The sequence below is a fragment of the Enhydra lutris genome, unplaced genomic scaffold (assembly GCF_002288905.1).
Source record: "Enhydra lutris kenyoni isolate GAN:26980312 unplaced genomic scaffold, ASM228890v2 scaffoldscaffold44, whole genome shotgun sequence".
In the NCBI taxonomy this organism is placed as follows: domain Eukaryota; kingdom Metazoa; phylum Chordata; class Mammalia; order Carnivora; family Mustelidae; genus Enhydra; species Enhydra lutris.
Window position 1 is genome coordinate 13,259,988 of NW_019154128.1, and position 22,947 is coordinate 13,282,934.

The 22,947-nt window shown below is 38.5% G+C and overlaps 2 protein-coding genes across 2 annotated transcripts in view; one reads left to right on the forward strand and one right to left on the reverse strand.

The window, feature by feature from the left end:
• The window catches only part of LOC111155886 (pleckstrin homology, MyTH4 and FERM domain containing H2), a 113,906-nt gene that overhangs the window by 80,267 nt on the left and 10,692 nt on the right, over positions 1-22,947 (reverse strand). The window contains exon 3 of the mRNA XM_022516342.1: positions 3,835-3,897. Coding sequence (XP_022372050.1) covers positions 3,835-3,897 — 63 coding nt within the window. The remainder of the gene's footprint in view (positions 1-3,834; positions 3,898-22,947) is intronic.
• Positions 4,792-5,666, forward strand: LOC111155889 (C1GALT1-specific chaperone 1 like). Its single transcript, XM_022516343.1, is given in 7 exon segments — positions 4,792-4,829; positions 4,831-4,977; positions 4,979-5,188; positions 5,190-5,296; positions 5,299-5,372; positions 5,374-5,605; positions 5,608-5,666. Coding segments are annotated over 7 exon segments (867 nt in total).

Below are 22,947 nucleotides of genomic sequence, written 5' to 3' on the forward strand. Positions count from 1 at the left end.
TTATGAGTTTACTGTTAATTATTGGATTTTTAGAGCTACAAATAGAAATAAAACTATTTGGTATTATTAGCTAAAGAATATTAAAAAATCAAGCACAGCAGGGTGCCTGGGTGGCTCAGTGGGTTAAAGCCTCTGCCTTCAGCTCAGGTCATGATCCCAGAGTCCCGGGATCGAGCCCTGCACCAGGCTCTCTGCTCAGCGGGGAGCCTGCTTCCCCCTCTCTCTGTCTCTGCCTGCCTCTCAGCCTGCTTGTGATCTCTCTCTCTCTCTCTCTCTCTCTCTGTCAAATAAATAAATAAATAAATAATCTAAAAAAAAATCAAGCACAGCATACATCTTTACCATTACTATTCAAACTTCTACCAATACCTAAATTTGAGGTTTTAAAGAATTGCTGGTGTGATGATACTATAGTTCCGATTTTTAAATCCTGTTTTCAGATTAGTTGCTGAAATACCCATGGGTGAAATGATATGATGTCTAGAAGTTGTTTCAAAATAACCTGGTATGGGGGTGGAGAAGAATAAAGTGAATGGAGGTATTGATTAGCCTTAAGTAGACTAATTGTTAAAGCTGGTGATGAGGGTTCATGATACTATTTTCTCTACTCTTGCACTGGTTGAAATTTGGCATAATAAAATTTTAGGAATTTCTTTTAAGTATAATTAAGGAATTCAGAGATTAGGTTAGATTGGGTTTGTTTGGAAATTTATCAAGCCACTAAATCAATCTACCGAATCTGCTGTATAAAATCAAATCTTTTAGGTGAAAACAAGATTTGGTAGTACTCAAACTGAAGAGAAGAAACATTACAAATTTAGAGCAAGAATAAGAAATATAATACACATTTCTTAGAAAAAATTATAATTTTGAAAATCCTGACTTGCCTGAATCTGACAAAGATCTTTTCATAAAATGTGAAGCTATGGACTGAGGATCATTAGACAAACTTTAAGGCTCGTGGGCTCATCCAAAGCACTCATTTTAATGTTGGCAAGGCCTAGATTGAGTTAAGTGACATATCAAAGCTTTGACTCTTCCCCCACATGCCTATTAATACTAAGTATACGTTTTTGTATGTAGTTTTCCTGATATAACTCTAAGCATTTTTCTGTATTAGGATGCCTTTTGTAATAATTATTTTTAATGGTTGCTTAATATTTCATGGAATAAATATAGTACATTTATTCATTCTCTTATAATATGGCATTCATATTATTTCTAAATCTTTATTTCTATGAAAGACACTGCTGCTCTTTGCAGATGACACAATACTTTATGTGGAAAACCCAAAAGACTCCACCTCCAGATTACCAGAACTCATACAGCAATTCAGTAATGTGGTAGGATACAAAATCAATGCACAGAAATCAGTTGCTTTCTTATACACTAACAATGTAACTGTAGAAAGAGAAATTAGAGAATTGATGCCATTTATAATAGCATCAGTACCTTGAAATAAACCTAAACAAAGAGGTAAAAGATCTATACTCTAAAAACTACAGAACACTCATGAAAGAAATTGAAGAAGACACAAAAAGATGGAAAAACATTCCATGCTCATGTATTGGATGAATAAACATTGCTAAAATGTCTATGCTTCCCATAGCAATCTATACTTTCAACACCATCCCGATCAAAATACCAATAGCATTTTTCGAAGTGCTGGAACAAACAATCATAAATGTGTATGGACCAGAAAATACCCCGAATCACCAAGGAAATGTTGGGGAAAAAAAAAAAACAAAACACAAAAAAACAAAACCCAAAGCTAGGGGCATCATGTTGCCTGATTTCAAGGTATATTACAAAGCTGTAATCACCAAGACAGCATGGTACTGGCACAAAAACAGACACATAGACCAATGGAACAGAATAGAGAGCCCAGATATGGACCCTCAACTCTACAGTCAAACAATCTTCAACAAAGCAGAAAAAAATATCCAATGGAAAAAAGACAGTCTCTTCAATAAAGGGTGCTGGGGAAATTGGAGAGCTATATACAGAAGAATGAAACCCGACCATTCTGTAACACCATACACAAAGATAAACTCAAAATTGAAGAGAGACTTCAGTGTGAAATAGGAATCCACCAAAATCCTAGAGTAGAACATAGGCAGTAACTTCTTCGACATCAGCCACAGCAACTGCTTTCAAAAAATGTCTCCAAAGTCAAGAGAAACAAAAGCAAAAATGAATTTTGGGACTTCATCAAGATAAAAATCTTCTGCACAGCAAAGGAAACAGCCAACAAAACAAAGAGGCAACCCACAGAATGGGAGAAGATATTTGCAAATGACTCTACAAAGGGCTGATATCCAAGAACTATAAAGAACTTCTCAAACCCAACTTCCTAAAAACAAATAATCAAGTCAGAAAATGGGCAGAAGACATGAACAGACACTTCTCAAAAGAAGACATACAAATGGCTAACAGACACATGAAAAAATGTTCATCATCATTAACTACCAGGGAAATTTAAATCAAACCCACACTGAGATACCATCTCACATCAGTTAGAATGGCAAAAATTGACAAGGCAAGAAACAACAAGTGTTGAAGAGATTGTGGAGAAAGGGGAACCCTCTTACACTGTTGGTGGGAATGCAAGTTGGTACAGCCACTTTGGAAACTTCCTCAAAAAGTCTGAGGAACTTTTGGGGAACTTCCTCAAAAAATTAAAAATAGAGCTACCCTATGACCCAGCAACTGCAGTACTGGGTATTTACCCCAAAGATACAGATGTAGTGAAAAGAAGGGCATATGCACCCCAACTACAGATACAGATGTAGTGAAAAGAAGGGCATATGCACCCCAACGTTCCTGGCAGCAATGTCCTCAATAGCCAAAATGTAGAAAGAGCCGAGATGCCCTTCAACAGATGAATAGATAAAGAAGATATGGCCCATATATATAATGGAATATTACTCTGCCATCAGAAAGGATGAATACCCAACTTTTGCATCAACATGGATGGGACTGGAGGAGATTATGCTGAGTGAAATAAGTCAAACATAGAAAGTCAATTATCATACGGTTTCACTTATTGTTGGAACATAAGGAATAGCATGGAGGACATTAGGAGAAGGAAGGGAAAAATGAAGCGGGGGAAATCCAAGGGGGAGACGAATCATGAGAGACTATGGACTCTGAGAAACAAACTGAGGGTTTTAGAGGGCAGGGAGGGTGGGGGAATGGGTTAACCTGGTGATGGGTATTAAGGAGGGCATGTATTGCATGGAGCACTCAGTGTTATACACAAACAATGAATCATGGAACACTACATCGAAAACTAATGATGTACTGTATGGTGACTAACATAACAATAATTTTAAAAAGACAATGTTATGAACATATTTATATTTACAACATCATTATGGTTAGGATTTCCATAAAAATCATATCTGATTTTTTCAGAAGATAAACCTTCTAAAGGAAGCATTTTCATATTTTGGAAATCTGTTAAGGAGCAAAATAAAGTTAGATTCTCCACTTTCCCTATGGATCCAGGTCACAGAGCAGTCAGAGTAATAGGATGTAGAGAAGGGTTGAAGACTATTTTGAGGATTGTTTTGGGCAAAACAAGGTTTATATTGGTAGAGAGAGAAAAAAAATTTTCTTTAAGATTTTATTTATTTATTTGAGAGAAAGCACACATAAGTAGGGTGATGGGCAGAGGGAAAGGGAGAAGCAGACTCCTGGCCAAGTGTGGAGCCCCTCCTGAGGCTCGATTCCAGGACCCCGAGATCATGACCTGAGCCGAAGTCAGACCCTTAATTGACTGAGCCACCCAGGCAGCTAAGAAAAAAAAATTTAACTAGAATTATACTCTACCTGTTGAAAAGCTTTTTCTGCTTGACGTTCAGCATCAATAACTTGTTTCTCAAGCTGCTGCATCTGTAAAGTGAGGAAAAACAGAGAAAATACAAAAGTTCATATTTCACTTAGGAAAATGACTTAAAAATCTTGCAATGCCATCAAATTCTTTAAGGATATTTAAAGTAGTTTAAAGACTACGAATTACATACAATCTGTTACATTAAAGGCTCTTTCAGTGCATATTTAAAAATTGATCAAATAACATACCAAAGGTTTCATACTTTTAGTACAATATAATACATACTACATGAGTACTTATCCATAGAATGTTCTTCATTGAACTATAAACTACTGGTCAACACATATTAAGAACTGTAATTTAAATCTAAGAAAAGAGTAAGACCTCAAATGTCATATTTGATTAATTGATCAAAAAGTCACAATGATACCAGAAAGTGGTGTATTCTCATAAGCTCCATAGTTGGTATATTTAAATCAAAACTCTGGGTAGTTTTAATTCTTATTATACATTGTAGTAGAGTACAGAAGACACTCTTAACACATACATGCATGTCCACAAACATGTTGGGAACAAAGAATCAAAAAATATCTCGCTTTTTTTTTTAAGTTCTGTAGAGAATAAAAAGTTTGGAGATCTAAAGTAAAATACTAAAATGATGGTTATTTATAAGTAAAATAAAGAAAAGCCTTAAAAAGGACCCAATGTAAATTAACATAAGAGATATGTGCCAGGTACTGAATACACAATTGTGATATAAACCCCAATTTTAAATTCCTTTTTCTGAGTGTTGAAATGTGTGCGTGCGTGTGTGTTTTTTTTCTTTTACCTGTGTGTGTGTGTGTGTGTGATTTTTGTTTTGCTTTGTTTTGTTTTACCTGTGTGCGTGCTTATGTGTGTGTGTGTGTGTGTGTGTGTGTGTGCGCGTGCACGCGTGTGTGTTTTTTACCAGTATGGTACTTGGGAGCATTTACTCTGTTTTAATAACTATGTGGCCAATTACCATTCAACAGAGGTAACAACCATGATCACCATCACCTTTGCCCGCCAAACAGAAAAGATTTATTAAACATTTCAGGAGTGCAGTGCATGAATGTTAATAACAGTAGCCATGTTGACTGCATCAGCCTTGGAGAATCCAAATGAGCATTACTGGGCTGTGCTGAAAGAGACTCGGACCAAACACTGTGACAAAGAGCCCTACAGTACTAAAAATTATTTTTTAATAATTTTTAAAAATGACATGTGGTTACAGATGAGGACAACTTACAATTATGTCTGTGAAAAGCATGGCGACAACTACAACTGGTTCTTTCTTGTATGTCCCACTACATTTGCTGTTGTTGACAAAAAAGTACCTGTTGTCTGTTAGGGCTTTATCACAACTTTTCCATGTGGGCCACACTATAAATGGCGACCTTCCATACCTGACTGTGGAAGGAGAAATTGTCAAGTACAGAGTTTGAAAGACAGCCTTCTTGGCAAGTCTGAGAAGTGTGCAGATCGAAGTGTGATTTGGAAGTTATCTGAAGTTATCTGGAAGTTATCTCAGCCTCAAATAAGCTGGAGTTCTTGCAGAAAATGCAGAGGATTCTGAAGGAAGAGTTGTATTTAATACAAAACCATTTGCACATCTTATTCAAGGGACAATGTGTAATAATCCTCAGCAAGTAGTAGAAGGCTGCTGTTCAGGTATGGCTATTACTCTTAATGGACCAACTCCCAGAAAGATGAAAGTAATAAAGCATGGTGTGCACTGGCTCAGGGCATTCATTATTTCAACAGTACACTGGTTTTCTTACCTCCAAATGGTTCAGAAAGTGACTGAAGGCTGAGGGATAATAGAATTGTGCCGTGTAAAAGCACTTGAAATGTGGATCCACTCGAAGAGTGAATTGAGATATGTAAGTGTAAAATACACTCTTAACTCAATAATACATATATTATTTGAAAACCTAATATGAAAAGTATAAATTATCTCAGTAATTTTTTATATTGCCTCACATTGAAATATTCTCAATATGTTGCAATAAATATAAAATTAGTTTTCATTTTATCAATTTGCTTAATAGAAAATTTTAAAGTACATATGTGTCTCATATCTCTATTGGGTAACAGAAGTGTGAAATATTCCACTGTCACCACATATGGCAATTTAACTGCCTGTCCACACAGCAGCATTTTTTAAGACCACTTATTGAAGGCATCTAGCTTCTAGAAGAGGTTTCAAATATTTGGGTAAATAAATAAATATTTCCTAAGTGTATTTTCTGGACCTTATATCATCTTTAATTTTTGTAAAAATATTTCAAATGTTTAATAAGCCAGGAGTGTTGTCTAAAATATTTTATTGAGTTACTGTATAGGTTATGGCACTATGTAGAAGCCATTGGGACAAGCACTGTCTCCTGTGTAGGATATTCTTTAAACCAAAAAGCCAACTGGCAGGCACATGCCAACACTGTATTCTTCCTCTACTGGCAATATGCTGATAATTGTCACCTCTACAATGTAACTACTTATGTTATTAGGGGAAATTTTGCTTGTGGAGCCTTAGCCTCATTTTTGAATATTGTTGAGGTTGCCAGGAAAATCCACAAACAAGTGGCTGATCTGTAAAATTCTGCTGGTGGAAAAAAAAAAAAAAAAAGAGTACACCTATTCCAGGGACCAAAATCCAGAACATTGACAACACCAAATGCTGACAAGGACATGGAGAAACAGGAACTTTCATTCATTGCTCATGGGAATGCAAAATGGTACAGCAACTTTGGAAGACAGTTTGGCAGTTTCTTATAAAACTAAACATACTCTTACCATATGATCTAGCAGTCACACTCTTGGATATTTATACAAAGGAGTTGAAAATTTATGTCAATACAAAACTTTGCATGCCGATGTTCACATTAGCTGTATTCATAACTGCCAAAACTTGGAAGCAATCAAGATGTCCTTCAGTAGGTGAATGGATAAATAAACCATAGTACATCCAGACAATGACCTATTATTTGGCACTAAAAGGAAATGGGCCATGAAGCCATGAAAAGACATGGAGGAAACGTAAACGCATATTATTAAGTGAAAGAAGCCAGTTTGAAAAGACTGCATGTTGTATGATTCCTGCTGAGGTGGGGGATAAACAAGGCACAGAAGTTTTTCAGAGCAGTGAAAATACTCTGTATGATACCATAATGATGGATACATATCACTATACCTTTGTCCAAATCCATGGAATGTACACCAAGAGTGAAACTATGGACTTTGGGCTTTTATAATGTGTCAATGTAGGTTCATCAATTGTAACAAATTTACCACTCTGGTGGGGAATGTTGGTAATGAGGGAGGTTATGCATGTGTAGGAGCATGTGTAGGAGACATTTCTGTACCACCCTACTTTTTTGTGAACCCTAAACTACTCTAAAAAATAAAGTCTTATGGACGCCTGGGTGGCTCAGTGGGTTAAGCTGCTGCCTTCAGCTCAGGTCATGATCTCAGGATCCTGGGATCGAGTCCTGCATCGGGTTCCTTGCTCAGCGGGGAGCCTGCTTCTCTCTCTGACTCTGCCTGCTTGTGCTCTCTCTCTCTCTGAGAAATAAATAAATAAATAAATAAAATATTTAAAAAATAAAGTCTTAAAAAAGACTGAATAGTTTCTTAAGAGGATTGCTATGGTCTGCAGGTTTGTGCCCCTCTCCTCCAAATGTGGAATCTTTACACCCAATGTGATGGTGATTAAGTCCTGAGGGTGGGACTCTCATGAATGGGATTAGTGCTTTTATTTATTTTTTTAAAGATTTTTATTTATTTATTGGACACAGAGAGAGAGAGATCACAAGTAGGCAGAGAGAGAGGGGAAGCAGGCTCCCCGCCGAGCAGAGAGCCCGATGCGGGACTCGATCCCAGGACCCTGAGACCATGACAGAGTCAAGGCAGAGGCTTAACCCATTGAGCCACCCAGGTGCCCTGGATTAGTGCTTTTATAATAGGGATCCCACCGAGCTCCCTAGCCTCTTCTGCCAAGTGAAAATACAAGAAGTCTAAGACCCAGAACCTGACCTTGTTGGCCCCCTAATCTCAGACTTCCAGCCAACAGAATTGTGAGAAATAAATTTCTATTGTTCATAAGCTACGTGGTTTGTCACATTTTGTTATAGCAGCACAAATGGACCAAGACAGAAATTGGCACTGAGAGTGGAGTGCTGCTGTAACAAATACCTAAAAATGTGGAAGTGACTTTGGAATTAATTGGTAGAAGCTTGAAGAATTTTGGGGTCTGTGATAGAAAAAACCTATATTCCCATGAACAGACCATTTAAAGCAATTCTGGTGAGAACCCAGAAGGCAAATGGGAAAGAAAGCTATAGAGAAAGCCCTAGTCTTCTTAGAGAGCACCTAAGTGGTTGTGAGCAGAGTGTTAGTGGAAATGTGATGGATGGTAAAGGACATTCTGATGAAGTCTTAGATGGAAATGAGGAACATGTTATTGGAAATGAGAGGAAAGGTGATCCTTGTTACAAAGCAGCAAACAGCTTTACTGAATTGTATTCTCCTCTTGGGGTTTTGTGGAAGGCAGAACTTGTGAGTGACGAAACTGGATATTTGGCTGAGAAAATTTCTAAGCCAAGTGTTGAAGGAACGGCCTAATTCTTCTTGAATGCTTAGAGTAAAATGCGAGAAGAGAAATGATTTAAAGATAGATTGTTAATCAAAGAGGAAGTAGAACCTAAAAATCTGGATACTTTTCAGCATGTCCATGTTGGAAGAGTGGGAAAGCTTGTTCAGGAGAGGACAGGGTGTGGCCAAACCACCTTTTGATTAAGGGGTCAGTATGGGTTTGAGAGCTAGATATGGGTTTCATTATGGGTTTGAGAGTTAGGTAGCAACCGAAGAAGAAAAAGTCTGTGTGAACAGAAGAGGAAGGAATTAGTCTAGTTGTTGGACTTGGATTTCACAGGATGGGATCTTAGAGCCATGGCTGTGATATTGGGCTATTCTTCAGGACAAAGAAGAAGGACCCCAGCTCATCAGAGCTGCTCCTCAGTTTCACAGGCCAGGGCGGGGCATCTCTTGAGTGTCTACAGGCTACACAACCTCTACCCAAACCAAAGTGGTGCCGCCCAAAGCCATGGGGCCCAACTCCTACCCAGGAGAGTCATGGAAGCATGGGGCTACCTCCACCTAGATTTGGAATGTTGAAGCCACCCAGAGCTGTGGGCGTACAACCCAAACACAGTGCCACCTCTGGGGCAAGGCCACCAGAGAGCCCCAACCTGGGCAATTCCTAATGAAGCCATGGGAGTGGGACCACCCCTGGGATCCCAGACTGGTAGAACCATCACAATGCAACTTCAACCCATGAGAGCTGCCCTGCAAAGCCATAAGGCTGCAAATGGCCCTGAGGGTCCAGAAGGTGAGACTCCTGCACCCCTTTATCCCCCTCCCGAGTTAGTCCAGAAGGTAGGACCTCCATCCCAGAAAGCTGAACATCTAGTTAAAGAAAATTATTCTCAAACCTTAAGACTTAACGTTAGTTGCCTTGTGGGGCTTTGAACTTGCTTAGGAATTGTCACCTTTCTTTTTCCTTTTCTCCTATTTCTTCCTTTTGGAATGAAAATATCTATCCTATGTCTGTCCCACCATTGTATTTTAGAAACTCATAATTTGGGAACGCCTGGGTGGCTCAGTGGGTTAAGCCTCTGCCTTCGGCTCAGGTCATGATCTCAGGGTCCTGGGATCGAGTCCCGCATTGGGCTCTCTGCTTGGCAGGGAGTCTGCTTCCCTTCCTCTCTCTCTGCCTGCCTCTCTGCCTACTTGTGATCTCTGTCAAATAAATAAATAAAATCTTTAAAAAAAAAAAAAAAGAAAAAAAAAGAAACTCATAATTTGTTTGATTTCACAGATTCACAGCTGGCAGGGATTTCCTCAGAATGATCCATACCTTGAGTCTCATCCACAACTGATTTAGATGAGACTCCACACTTTATAGACTTTTACAGCTGTTGGGATAGAATGAATGTATTTTGTATGAGAGAAAGTCATGATATGGGGAGGCCAGGGATGGAATGAATGCTATGGTCTAAATGTTTGTGTCCCCCTGAAAATTCACATGTTGGAATCCTAACACCCCCTGTGGTGGGGTTAGGAGGAGAGGTATTTGGGAGGTGATGAGGTCATGAGGGGGGCCCTCATGAATGGGATCAGTGCCCTTACCAAAGAGAGCCCACAGTGCTCCCTAGCCCCTTCCACTGTGTGAAGATACAGTGAAAAGTCTGCAGCTCTGAAGAGAACCCTCACCGGACTTAGCTGACACCCTGATCTTAGATCTCCAACTTCCAGAACTGTGATAAACTTCTGTTGCTTAGAAGTTACACAGTCTATAACAGTTATAGTAGAACAAACTAAGGTAAGGACTATACAAATATCTGGTCAGATTTCTCTTTCTAAAGTTTGGTTTCTAGTGTTAACAGAGCAGAAGCCTTGTGTCTTTGCCTCACTGTTACATACCTACACGCAGGTCTTCATATGTAGTGAATATTCAATATATTATACATTACTGGATGAAATTACGCTGCAGGGGCACCTGGGTGGCTCAGTGGGTTAAAGCCTCTGCCTTCGGCTCAGGTCATGATCCCAGGATCCTGGGATCGAGCCCCACATTGGGCTCTCTGCTTGGCGGGGAGCCTGCTTCCCTCTCTCTCTCTCTCTGCCTGGCTCTCTGCCTACTTGTGATCTCTCTGTCAAATAAATAAAATATTAAAAAAAAAAAGAAATTACGCTGCAAAGCATTATGCATATACGAATAGGATAGTATTTTTACTGCTGCCAAATAATGTTTCTTCCACTCCTATGGCATTGGCTCTCTTCCTTCTACTATTTTCCCAACTACATTGCAAGTTTCTTGAAGACAGACTTCATGTGTGAGGACCCTTTATATCTTCCTTAACACCTTGCACATACCAGCCATACAGTTCAAATTTTAAAAGCTTGGTAGCAAGCAATAACCTCATTAAAAAAAAAACACAAAAAACATTAGTTCCATTATGAAAAGCACCACACCTAATACACACACACACACATGCACACACACACACGTACACTATTTCACAACACTTGGGATATAGGGTTATATCTATAAGGTTATAGATAAACGGGCTAAATGTGCTAGAAGAAAACATTATATATTTATGACTTTGAATACAAGTTAAATAAAGACCTATTCGAAAAGTCATTTTTTTCTTTTTTAATTAAAAAAAGTATAGGGCACCTGGGTGGGACAGTTGGTTAAGCATCTGACTCTTGGTTTTGGCTCAGGTCGTGATCTTGGGGTTGTGGGACCAAGCCCCCTGTTGGACTCTGCGCTTAGTGTGGAGTTTGGGATTCTCTCTCCCTTACCCTCTGCCCCTCCACCCCACTGTCTCTTTCTAAAATGTGTGTGTGTGTGTGTGTGTGTGTGTGTGTGTGTGTGTATAGTAGGCACCATCAGGAATCCCTGAGATTTTTAAAAATGTTTTATTTTATATTTTATTTATTTAAGAGAGAGGGAGAGCACTAGAGAGGGAGAGGGAGAGAGCAAGCACAAGAGGGGGGCAGAGGGAGAAGCAAACTCTCCACTGAGCAGGGACCCCAATGTGGGGCTCAATCGCAGGGTCCTGGAATCATGACCCGAGCTGAAGGCAACTAACTGAGCCACCCAGGCACCCCAATAAAAAAATCTTTAAACAAAAAAGTAGCCCTTGAAATATCAATGTAGAGAAAAGTGGAAAGAGTACTGACGTTGGAAGCAAGAAGACTGAAATCAGAATCCAGATTCCACTACTTATGAGCAATGTAATGATGGGTAAGTCATTTAACTTCTCAGAGTTTCCATTCCTCATTTGTAAAAGAGATTAACATTTATCTCACAGTATTGATATGAAGATTAAACAGGAGCATGTCTATCATTGTATCTAAGACTTAATGGATGTTCAATGGATATTTACACAGCAGCGCATTTCTATCATATACATGCATTAGTTTTATGAATTACTTTAAGTTAGCAAGGTTTAGTTTAAAATGAACGGAGTAGATTCAAGAGATCTGGTTGCTAATTCTTACTCTACTATTCAACAGCTTGACACTGCACTTTAAAAAAATTTTTTTAAAGATTTTTGTTTATTTGACAGAGAGAGAGAGATCACAAGTAAGGAGAGAGGTAGACAGAGAGAGAGGGGGAAACAGGCTCCCTGCTGAGCAGAGAGCCTGATGTGGGGCTTGATCCCAGGACCCTGATATCACGACCTGAGCGGAAGGCAGAGACTTAACCCACTAAGCCACCCAGGCGCCCTGCACTTTAAAATTCTTATGTGTAAAATAGGGATAATATAACTGCTCTACATACCTTACAGGAAATTGTGAGGATAAAATAAGAAAACATGTCAAAGTAATGGGAAAAAGCTGTTGTTATTTCCTTTATTAAAAATACGTGGTAATGATTACAGTGTTATACTTTTTTTCCCAAGATTTTATTTATTTGACAGGGAGAGAGCACAAGCAGGGGGAGCCACAGAGGGAGAAGGAGAAGCAGGCTCCCCACTGAGCAGGCAGCATGATGCAGGGCTCAATCCCAGGACATGGGGATCATGACCTCAGTCAAAGGGAGAAGCTTAACTGACTAAGCCACCCAGGAGCCCCTGCAGTGTTATAATCTGAATGATAAAAATAAAAGCCACAAATGTCCAAAAACAGAATTGTCTGAATATATAAGTAGATAACCATACAGTCATTAAAATGTACACAGATGGATGAAATAATATGCTTGGAATTTGCTTCAATATAAAGTAAGAAAGGAGAAGTGGATCGGGGTATAGATGAAACAGGATTGGTCCTGAGGTTAATAATCATTAACGCTGGGTAATGTGTATATGGGGATCCATTATGATATTCTGCGTACTTATGTATGTTTGAAAATTTTTCTAACAAAATTTAAATATAGGGGCACCTGGGTGGCTCAGTGGGTTAAGCCTCTGCCTTCGGCTCAGGCCATGATCTCAGGGTTCTGGGATCGGGCCCCGCATCAGGCTTTCTGCTCAGCAGGGAGCCTTCTTCCTCCTCTCTCTCTCTGCCTGCCTCTCTGCCTACTTGTGATCTCTGTCGGTCAAATAAATAAATAAAATCTTTTTAAAAAATTTAAATATAAGTAACATGCTGAAAGATACCTGTAAATGATATGTAGTATAAATAAATAAGCCATTGGAGACCTTTGTGAGGTCAGCTGTACTGGAGGGAAGCAAGGACATATGCTGGAATGCAAGAGTCTGAGTGAATTAAAGTAACTAGTTAGGCTTAGATAGCCACCAAACAGGGCTACCACCAATTCCTTCCCTCTCTATATGCACATGCCACTTTTCCCATTGAGAGGTGAGATCCATTGTTCCTCCTTTTGACTCTGGGATGACTTTGTGACTTGCTGTGACCCACAGAATGCAGTGAAAGGACCACAGTCCCATTTTGGGTATAGATTTCAAAACTATTTTTTCTTTTTATGAAAACACACCTATATTACGAATTAGAAGTCATTGCAAAGTCATGGCAGACTAAGAAGTTGTTAGGGCTAAATTATTCTCCAAAATGAAAGATCTCCTTCAGTTACATTAAACATCCTACCCAAAATGTGATTTCAGCAATCCACCCTAATCCAGCCCATCCCCCACCCCCCCTCAGGCTTTCTAAGGGTAATTTTGCAGTAATGATGGACAAACTACTAGTTCTCTCTCTAGGACAAGATAGGATAATTGAAGTCTTTCTGGTTGTCTGACTTTTTTCCATTCTATGGCTTCTAATGGATTTATACAACATTTACCATCTCCTAGTATCCATCAAAGCTGAATGATGACCTAAATTACAAGAGCTTAATTCAACGTTTAAACTGAAGGTGCCATTGTTTCTAAAGACTATTCTCTAAAGAAGAGTCAGTGCTGGCCACCCTAACAGTTTTGGCACTTGCTGTTTTTGATGCTCAGCTCTCATTGCTACGGGTTTCCCATCCTTTCCCTCACCAACCCCCCCCACCACAATGTTGCCCTATATAGTTATATATATATTTTTGAATATCGCCAACTCCCTAACGTTTCCTTTCCCTAACTACATTCAGTTTTCAAGTTCTATTATTACAATATAAAGTATGTGTAATGGCCTTTCTTTTCTTTTTAAGATTTTATTTATTTATTTTAGAGAGCATGAGAGTGTGAGTAAGCGTGAGCAGTGGCAGGAGCAGGGGTGTGGGGGGAGAGGAGGAGAGAAGTCCCCAAGCATACTTTGTGCTGAGCATGGAGCCCGATGCAGGGCTCGATCTCACAACCCTGAGATCATGACCTGAAGCAAAACCGAGAGTTGGATGCTTAACTGACTGAACCACCCAGGTGCCACTCTGGCCTTTATTTTAAAAAGGAGTTAAGGAGGGACGCCTGGGTGGCTCAGTTGGTTGGACGACTGCCTTCAGCTCAGGTCATGATCCTGGAGTCCCGGGATCGAGTCCCGCGTCGGGCTCCGCGGGGAGTCTGCTTCTCTCTCTGACATTCTCCTCGCTCATACTCTCTCTCACTGTCTCTCTCTCAAATAAACAAATAAAATCTTAAAAAAAAAAAAAAAAAGGAGTTAAGGATAACCACATAATAGAAATTCAGTCTATAGCTTCCAAAGCATCACAGGGTGGGGAAAAAAGCATGGAACAGGGAAGATAAAGAAAACTTCAACAACAAGATGTGTAGAAACAGAATGCATTTATTATGATTTCAGATATATTTAAAGAGGTTATCTCACTAGTCAGATAAAGACATAAGTCTTTCTATATTGTATTTAAAAGGGCATACTTAAAAAGTGGTGCTAAGGGGCGCCTGGGTGGCTCAGTGGGTTAAGCCTCTGCCTTCGGCTCAGGTCATGATCCCAGGGTCCTGGGATCGAGCCCTGCATCAGGCTCTCTGCTCAGCAGGGAGCCTGATTCCCCCCCTGCCTCTCTGCCTACTTGTGATCTCTCTGTCAAATAAATAAGTAAATAAATAAACCTTAATTTTAAAAAAAAGTGATGCTAAAAGATTGAAAAGTATTCCAAGTAAATGCTACCTAAAAGCAATATCAAAATCAGACAAAAGAGACTTTAATGCCAAAAGTTTTATTAGCAAAAGAGTGTTGATAATTATAAATGGGCAATTCATAATTATAAATGAGACATGTAACAATCCTGATCCTGAATGCACCTAACTTCAAGCTACATAACCCAGAACATTTGATTCTTTTTGATATATACTGAAAATTCAAAATAGATTATTTTGTTTGGATGGTGATTTCCATAGAAATACCCTATTATAATACAAAGATTTCCTCTCAAAAGGCTATACAAGTCCATTTACTTCATAATCCGATTTAACTTTTCTTTTGTTTATCCAAGTCACAAATGCACATAAAATACCAACTAGTACTGTAAGATTTGTTAATAAAAATTATTACCCTCTTTTAGCCAATTCTCTCAATATTTTACTTTCATGTTCTAAATAACATGCTTCCTTTTTGTTGACTTTTTTTTTTAGTTTAGTGAATTCCTACTTACTTCCTTTATGGAGAATGAGGATTTAGCTCTTTGATCTCACCATCAACATAAATATACTCTTCCAATATGTTTCTATCTTCCCTTTGGTTAATTCACTATTTGGTATTAGTATTACTGTGACTACGTATGATACTCAGAGATGAACCACCTAGTAAACTATGGTTACTTTTTTTTGTGCTACATAACATTTCCCCCTAGAGTTAAATGTCTGGTTCTTTTTTTTACCCAGCTTCCTATGAACTCATCAATAATTCCACTCACATTGAATCATCTCTCAAGATGTTCATTCACGCCTGATTTTCTACCAATTTCATCTTCTTGAAGCCACTTCCAGAGCTTCTGACCTGTACCCATCTGGACTGACACCCCTATTGCCAGGACATAGCTGTCTTCTTGGGAAAACCCTTCCACTTTTCCCCACATTGGAGCTCCTGTTTCCTATATCTTTTGCCTTCCTCTCTTTCATTCCTTCGTCCTTTTAATGGAACACGTCCTTTTGGAGATTCTTCAAGAAGGTTACGTGGGAACTTTCAAGTCTTAAAAATCCATTCTAATTCCTATTTGTTTGCATATAACCTGTTTGGGCTTTTTTTGGTCCCCTCTGAAAGTTTGTAGAATCTTTTCTTTGGTCTGTAGTAAACTTTCATGATGACATGCTTTTGGACGAAACTATTTTTATCTATTGTGTTAGGTATTTGGCAGACCTTCCAATCGAGAATCTTGTGTCCTTCAATTCTGGGAAATTTTCGTGGCTTGTTTCATTGCTTTTGTCCACTCCACACCTCCTACCATCCTGGTCTTGGACATGCTGGACTAGTTCCCTAAATTTCTAGTCTTTTCTCTCCTGTCTTCCATCCTTTTAACATTTTTCTCTACTTCCCAGGTATTTACCTTAAGTTTATATTCCAACCCTTCTATTGAGTTTACTATTTCTTCTACCATTTAAAAAAAGATTTTATTTATTTATTTGAGAGAGAGAGAGAGAGCATATGAGCATATGAGCAGGGGAGGGGGCAGAGGGAGAGGGAGAAGTAGACCTCCACTTAGCAGGGAGCCTGATGTGGGGCTCGATCCCAGGATTCCGGGATCATGGCTCCAGCCAAAGGCAGATGCTTAACCAACTGAGCTACCCAGGGGCCCCTCTTCTACCATGTTTTTGATTTTCAAGAGTTGTTACTCATTCTCCGAATATCCCTTGTTTCAGGAAGGTAATATCTTTTCTCTCTTGGAATATTAAATGATAGGATTTTGCTTGTTCTGTTTTCTTTCTTTTTCCCTGCATAGGCAATATTGTGTTTTGTTTTCTGTTTGTTCTCTATCTTTCATGTTAGAGGTTTTCCTCAGATGTCTGGTCATTCAAGAGATGCCTATTTATGTTTAATGTTCAGGGACTAAAAAGCTGTCCAGATGCTTTAGCAAATATGTGGGGCTTGTTGACCATGAACTTTAACATTAGGTGATCTGGCTGGGTTTTCTGTTGGGGAACCACTGATAGCATTATTTCCTCTTTCTTCCTGGGCTGATGAGATTTGCCAGAGACTTTCAGTCTTCCCCATTGGATAAATGTTTGGCTGCCAGCATCTTAGGAGCCATGTCAGAGAGGAAGGTTGGAAGTGGGGAGATAAGCTCACCATTAAATGTGCATATATTCATTGAATCCTCTTGGGGTTTTGTTTTTTTTTTTAAGATTTTATTTATTTATTTGACAGACAGAGACCACAAGTAGGCAGAGAGGCAGGCAGAGAAAGAGGGGGAAGTGGGTTCCCTGCTGAGCAGAGAGCCAGATGCAGGGCTCGATCCCAGGCCCCCCGAAATCATGACCTGAGCTGAAGGCAGATGCCTTAAACCACTGAGCCACCCAGGCCCCCTAATCCCCTTGTTTTTGATAAAGCAGAAAGTATATCGAAGAATAAGGACTGGAGGGTCCTGGGTTTCTCCCGGGAGTTAATATCCTCACAGAATCTTATAAAGACTTAGAGCAGGAATGAAGGGGGCAGGATGAAAATAGTGGGTATTAATGGAAAATATGTAGCACTTAGAGTCAAGGAACTCCGTGAAACCTTGTTACTTATCCCCATGTGCCAAATGTCCAGCAGCTAAGCATTTATTTCCTGTTGAAAATGGAAATGTTCTTCTTTTACAAAACTGAATAAATTGTTTGGAGGGCACCAGTCCAACAACTGTAGCATTTATGTGTTCATGGTGTAATAGGCAGTTCCCCCTCCCCCCAACTCATTCTAAAACAAAGATTGACAGTTGACCAGCATTGACTATTTACACACAATTGCTGGTCAATTTTTCAGATGCCCTATTCTTAAATATGAAGGGACCGTCAAAAGTCATCAGAGATTTGAGAAAAGTTTACAACCTGAAACAAACAGACATAAAAGTGGGCAATTATCTCAGAGGAAAGAAAAATAATTCAGGGAATAGAAGAGAACTTAAAAAAAAAAAAAAAATCTAGTTAGTGTTTAAGAACCAGAAACTTTCCACTACATTATTTCATAGCCATACCATAGGACAAAAATTGTTATGCTCATCATGAAGATCAGGAAGTTGATGTTCAGAATGAGTATGCCTTGTATAAGCTTATGCTCCCAGCCAGTGACATGGCTGGGATTTGAGTCTTCATGGTCCGATTCCCTAGTGGTCTGTTAGTTAAACCACAGCTGCTTTGGTATTTATAAACTCCACACAGTGTATAGTTACACAGAACCATATGAAAACACGTTCCCAATACATGAGGCCACAAAATTCTTAGTTGGAAAGCATTCATCTTTATTTCTATCCCATGTATGCTATTCTTTTAGCCTACATATCTTTTCTTGGGAATTTAAAGTGATACTAACATTCGTAGGAGGAAGAATTTTATGGGCCCAGCACGCTTCCGCTGTAGGAGGAAGAATTTTAAATTGCATGTTCTCATGGAACATATCACAGAACGAAGCACAGGGACAAAGGTATGACTAAGGCTAAATTTGGAACCTGAGATTCTAATGTCATTCTACCACTACATAGTAAATAAACTAAGAAGTGTCCCCCCAGATTCTGAATGTAGTCTTTAATTACATAACATTGGCTGAGGCAGGGGTACTGAATACCACATAACAGAAATTCAATAAATGTATATTGAACAAATAAATGAATGGATGAAAGTTTCAACTCTTTCTAAAAAAATTATTTAAAAGCAAGGATAAACTTGACAAAAGAAAATCACTACATTTTCACAATCCATATTATATATAGATCATGAATACTGAGAACTTCACATTGCATAAAGTAAATATACACTAAGTATGCTCAACAAAGTTTAGAACACTTTAATATGAGTTTAAACATAAGGGTACTAGGAAAGGCAATACTTTGATTTTGAGTGATTGTTTTTATACTCACTCAAGCTGGAAAATAACTTTGCAAAATACAAAAAAAAAAAAAAGCAATGTGGGAAATATTCAAATAAGTTTTTACTTTCATAATATATACTATAATGTAAATCTTGGGTCAAGTCCACAAGCAGTCCCTACCACGTCACTAAAAGAAAGTTGAAATAATCTGCTGCCCTATGTCAGGCTTTGGACAAAAACAGGTATTTTTACAAACAAGCTACTTACACAATAACAAAATAAAGTAGCAAATTCTAAACCTAGTGCTTTGATTTACTACCATAAAAGTGCCCTCTGTAGCCACAGTCAACATAGCATCAAGTGGCAAAAGGCAATACACTATTGACCTTGGATGCTAACGCCGCCACATTTAATACTTGGTGTTCTAAGCACCGTATACAAATAAACTTGGCAGAGTTTTTTGCACTGTAGTATGTATTTCTTTTTTTTAACTTCAAGTTTTTATAAATTCCAATTAGTTAGCATAGAGAGCAATATTTGTTTCAGGTAAGAATAAAGTGATTCATCACTTAGGTACAACAACCACTGCTCATCACAAGTGCCTCCTTAACACCCACCACCCCTCTAGCCCATCCCTCACCCATCGGCCCATCCCACAACCCTTAGATTGTTCTCTATGATTAAGAAAGTTATGGTTTGCTTCCCTCTCTCTCTTTTTTTTCCCCTTTTCCCTATGTTCATCTGTTTTGTTTCTTAAATTCCACATATGAGTGAAATCATATGGTATTTGTCTTTCTCTAACTACTTGATTTCATTTACCATTATACCCTCTAGGTACATTCACATCATTGCAAATGGCAAGATTTCATTCTTTTTGATGGCTGAGTAATATTCCTGTGTGTGTGTGTGTGTGTGTGTGTGTGTGTGTGTGTGTGTGTGTACAGATTGGTTACTTTAAGGCCTTCACACTCACTGATATGGCCAGCAATTCCCCACCAAGTATCTCTTCCTGATTTTCCCCAACAGAGCCCATGAAAGACTCTATCGCCATTTTTATTTATTTTGTTATAATAAATAATATCTTCAGTCAGTTGCCCAATAACTGATATTTAAATTAGCCTCCCAAGTCTCAATGTCGGTGTATGTGTAACTCCTGTCAGGTACTGAGAAATATTAGGTGAGGCAACAGAGTGATTGAGGGATGTGTAATTTAAATAGGGTGGTCATGGGTGCCTGCCTGGGTGGTTAAGAGACTGCCTTCAACTCAGGTCATGATCCCGGAGTCCTGGGATCGAGTTCCACATCGGGCTCCCAGCTCCATAGGGAGTCTGCTTCTCCCTCTGATTTTCTCCCTTCTCATGTTCTCTCTCTCTCTCTCTCAAATAAATAAATAAAATCTTTAGAAAAAAAATAATATAGGGTGGTCATAATGTTGTACTGGACCGTTATATAAAGGCAAATACTATGCCATCCAGGGACTCCTCATTCCGAGAGAATCCTAGACCACATCAGGGGAATCATATTCACAGAGGAAGGTCAAGTGGCAGGAAATCCCAGACAGTGATACTGTATCAGGTAACCGAGACATTACTTTACACGGGTCATGCTGATGCCCAAAGGAAAATTCTTCATATTTTCAACCTTTTTTTTTTTTTTTTACTGAAAACCTACTCCATAGGAAACAGCATTCATTTCAACTTAAAAAAAACTTTCCCCTTTCCCTCCGTGACTCAGAACACTAACTAGTAATACTGTAAAGTAGGAAAACTACTTAAATCTCAGCTTCCCTGAAGAGTTTATATTTGGCATACTAGAGATATTTCCAACACCATTCCTTAAATTCCTCTAAAGACCTCTCCCACTTATAGCAGTATTTGCCCAAGACTTCAATAAGGCCTTTTTCTTCACAAGCTTCAATATTCAAAGTTACTTGGAAATTGCAATGGAAAAAAAAATGAAGCAAAAATAGTTCTTTTTTAAAAATCTCATTTATTCTCCTATTTCATCTCTAAAAAAATTAAGGATAATTAATTGAAATCCATCTTTAATTATCGAAACACTCTGAGATCATCTCATGTATTTTTTCTAAAAAAAATTGAGAAATATGTCTCTTATTAATTCCTAATTACATTTAAGTCATTTCCTTGTACATTTAACAAGTGTGTCTCTTTAAAAAGATACAGGAACATAATGAGTTCCTTCTATGTGGCTGACACTCTTAGCTGCATCACAAAAAGTATGAAAGATCAAAGGTTTAATGCCCATTCTTTTATTCATTAGCTGTATGATATTGGGCATACTACTTAAATACTCTCAATCTTAATGTCAGCATCCTGACATTCAGTATTAATAATAGTTCCCCCACAGGGTTAATGTAGGGTTTAAATCAGCTAATGGTTGTTGTAGCAAAGGCTTAGGAACCATAGTTGGCACCTAGTGTTAGCTGCCTATAGCCAGTGCCAATAAAACAGAACTAAGAACCAGAACTGTTGCAGGAAAGAAAAACTGGCCAGAATTCCTGGCAAAGAGCTGAAGAATCAAATTAGTATTCTCTCAAGAATCTTCAGCCTTGGGCCTGCATCCATTTGCGGGGAAGGTCTGGAGAACTATCCGGGAGAAGCCTTGGGGCAGACTGGTCCTAACAAAAAACCAAAGGTTATGGATGGGACCAGACTGGCCTCTGGAATGCAACATTTGACTCAAGTTGGCATGCAGAAGCAATGCAATAGGGTTTTCTTCAAAAATATGTAGTGCTATGTAAATTGTTATTACTACATACATACACACACAGATACCTAACACACACACAGATACCTGCCCTCGAGCAGAGATGGGTTTAAATGTTGCATGGCTGAGGAGAAGACAGAATAGATGAGTGGCTGAGTATATCACAGAAAGCAAGGAATGTGGTAATAAAACTAGATTAGAGAAGCCATAGAGATGATGGCTAAGAAGTCAGGCTCTAAAAGCAGAATGCTCAGTTTCAGTTCTTGTCTCTATCACTCACTCTTTAGCATAAACCTGGGCAAGTTGCGTGGATGGAACTAGAGGGTATCATGCTTAGCGAAATAAGTCAATCGGAGAAAGACAACTATCATATGATCTCCCTGATATGAGGGAGAGGAGATGCAACATGGGGGGTTAAGGGGGTAGGAGAAGAGTAAATGAAACAAGATGGGATTGGGAGGGAGACAAACCATAAGTGACTCTTAATCTCACAAAACAAACTGAGGGTTGATGGGGGAGGGGGGTTGGGAGAGGGGGGGTGTGGTTATGGACATTGGGGAGGGTATGTGCTATGGTGAGTGCTGTGAAGTGTGTAAACCTGGCGATTCACAGACCTGTACCCCGGGGATAAAAATATATGTTTATAAAAAATAAAATTAAAAAAAAAAAAAAAAAAAAAAAAACCTGGGCAAGTTGAAGAACTTTTATGTGCCTAAGTTTTCTCTTGGGTAAAAAAGAGTAATATTAGAACCTACCTCATAGGGTTGTTATAAGAATTAAAAAGTCAATATGGATAAAGAACCTTATATATTATATAAATATGTAATATATTTCTATACATATTATTTATAACATATAGCTAGATTTGTGTGTGTGTATGTGTGTGTGTGTGTGTGTGTGTGTGTATTAACTTCTTTATATCTATAAAACACTAACAATGTATATATAAAGAAGATTGCCCAGCACAAAATAAGCATCAGTTTCCCAATCTGTAAAATGGGAAAAATAAAATGTCTTACTTCAGAGCTTATTATAAGAATTAAATAAATTATGTCTTTAAAGTGCTTAGCACATAATAAATCAACAAATATTTGGTATTTTTATTAGAACATGGGTGGGCACCAAAAATAATTTTAATCCAGGGAAAAATATTTCGTAATGGAACATAACAGAAAATATCATGAAAAACATTATTCTCATTTTAGTGTTGAATATATTTACTGGAAAACCATGAGTAACTTGGCATACTTGTCCACTTTCCACTGTATAAAACACATCTGAATAATTTCATCTCTTAGATCTGTCACGGGATCTAAGTCACAGATAAAAAAATACAGAAGATGAAGAAAACGAAGGAGGAGGAAAGAAACCACAACAACAATAGCAATTTCTTTTTAAAGACTTTATTTATTTCTTTGGCAGAGAGAGAGAGAGAGCATGCTCACACAAGCAGGGGG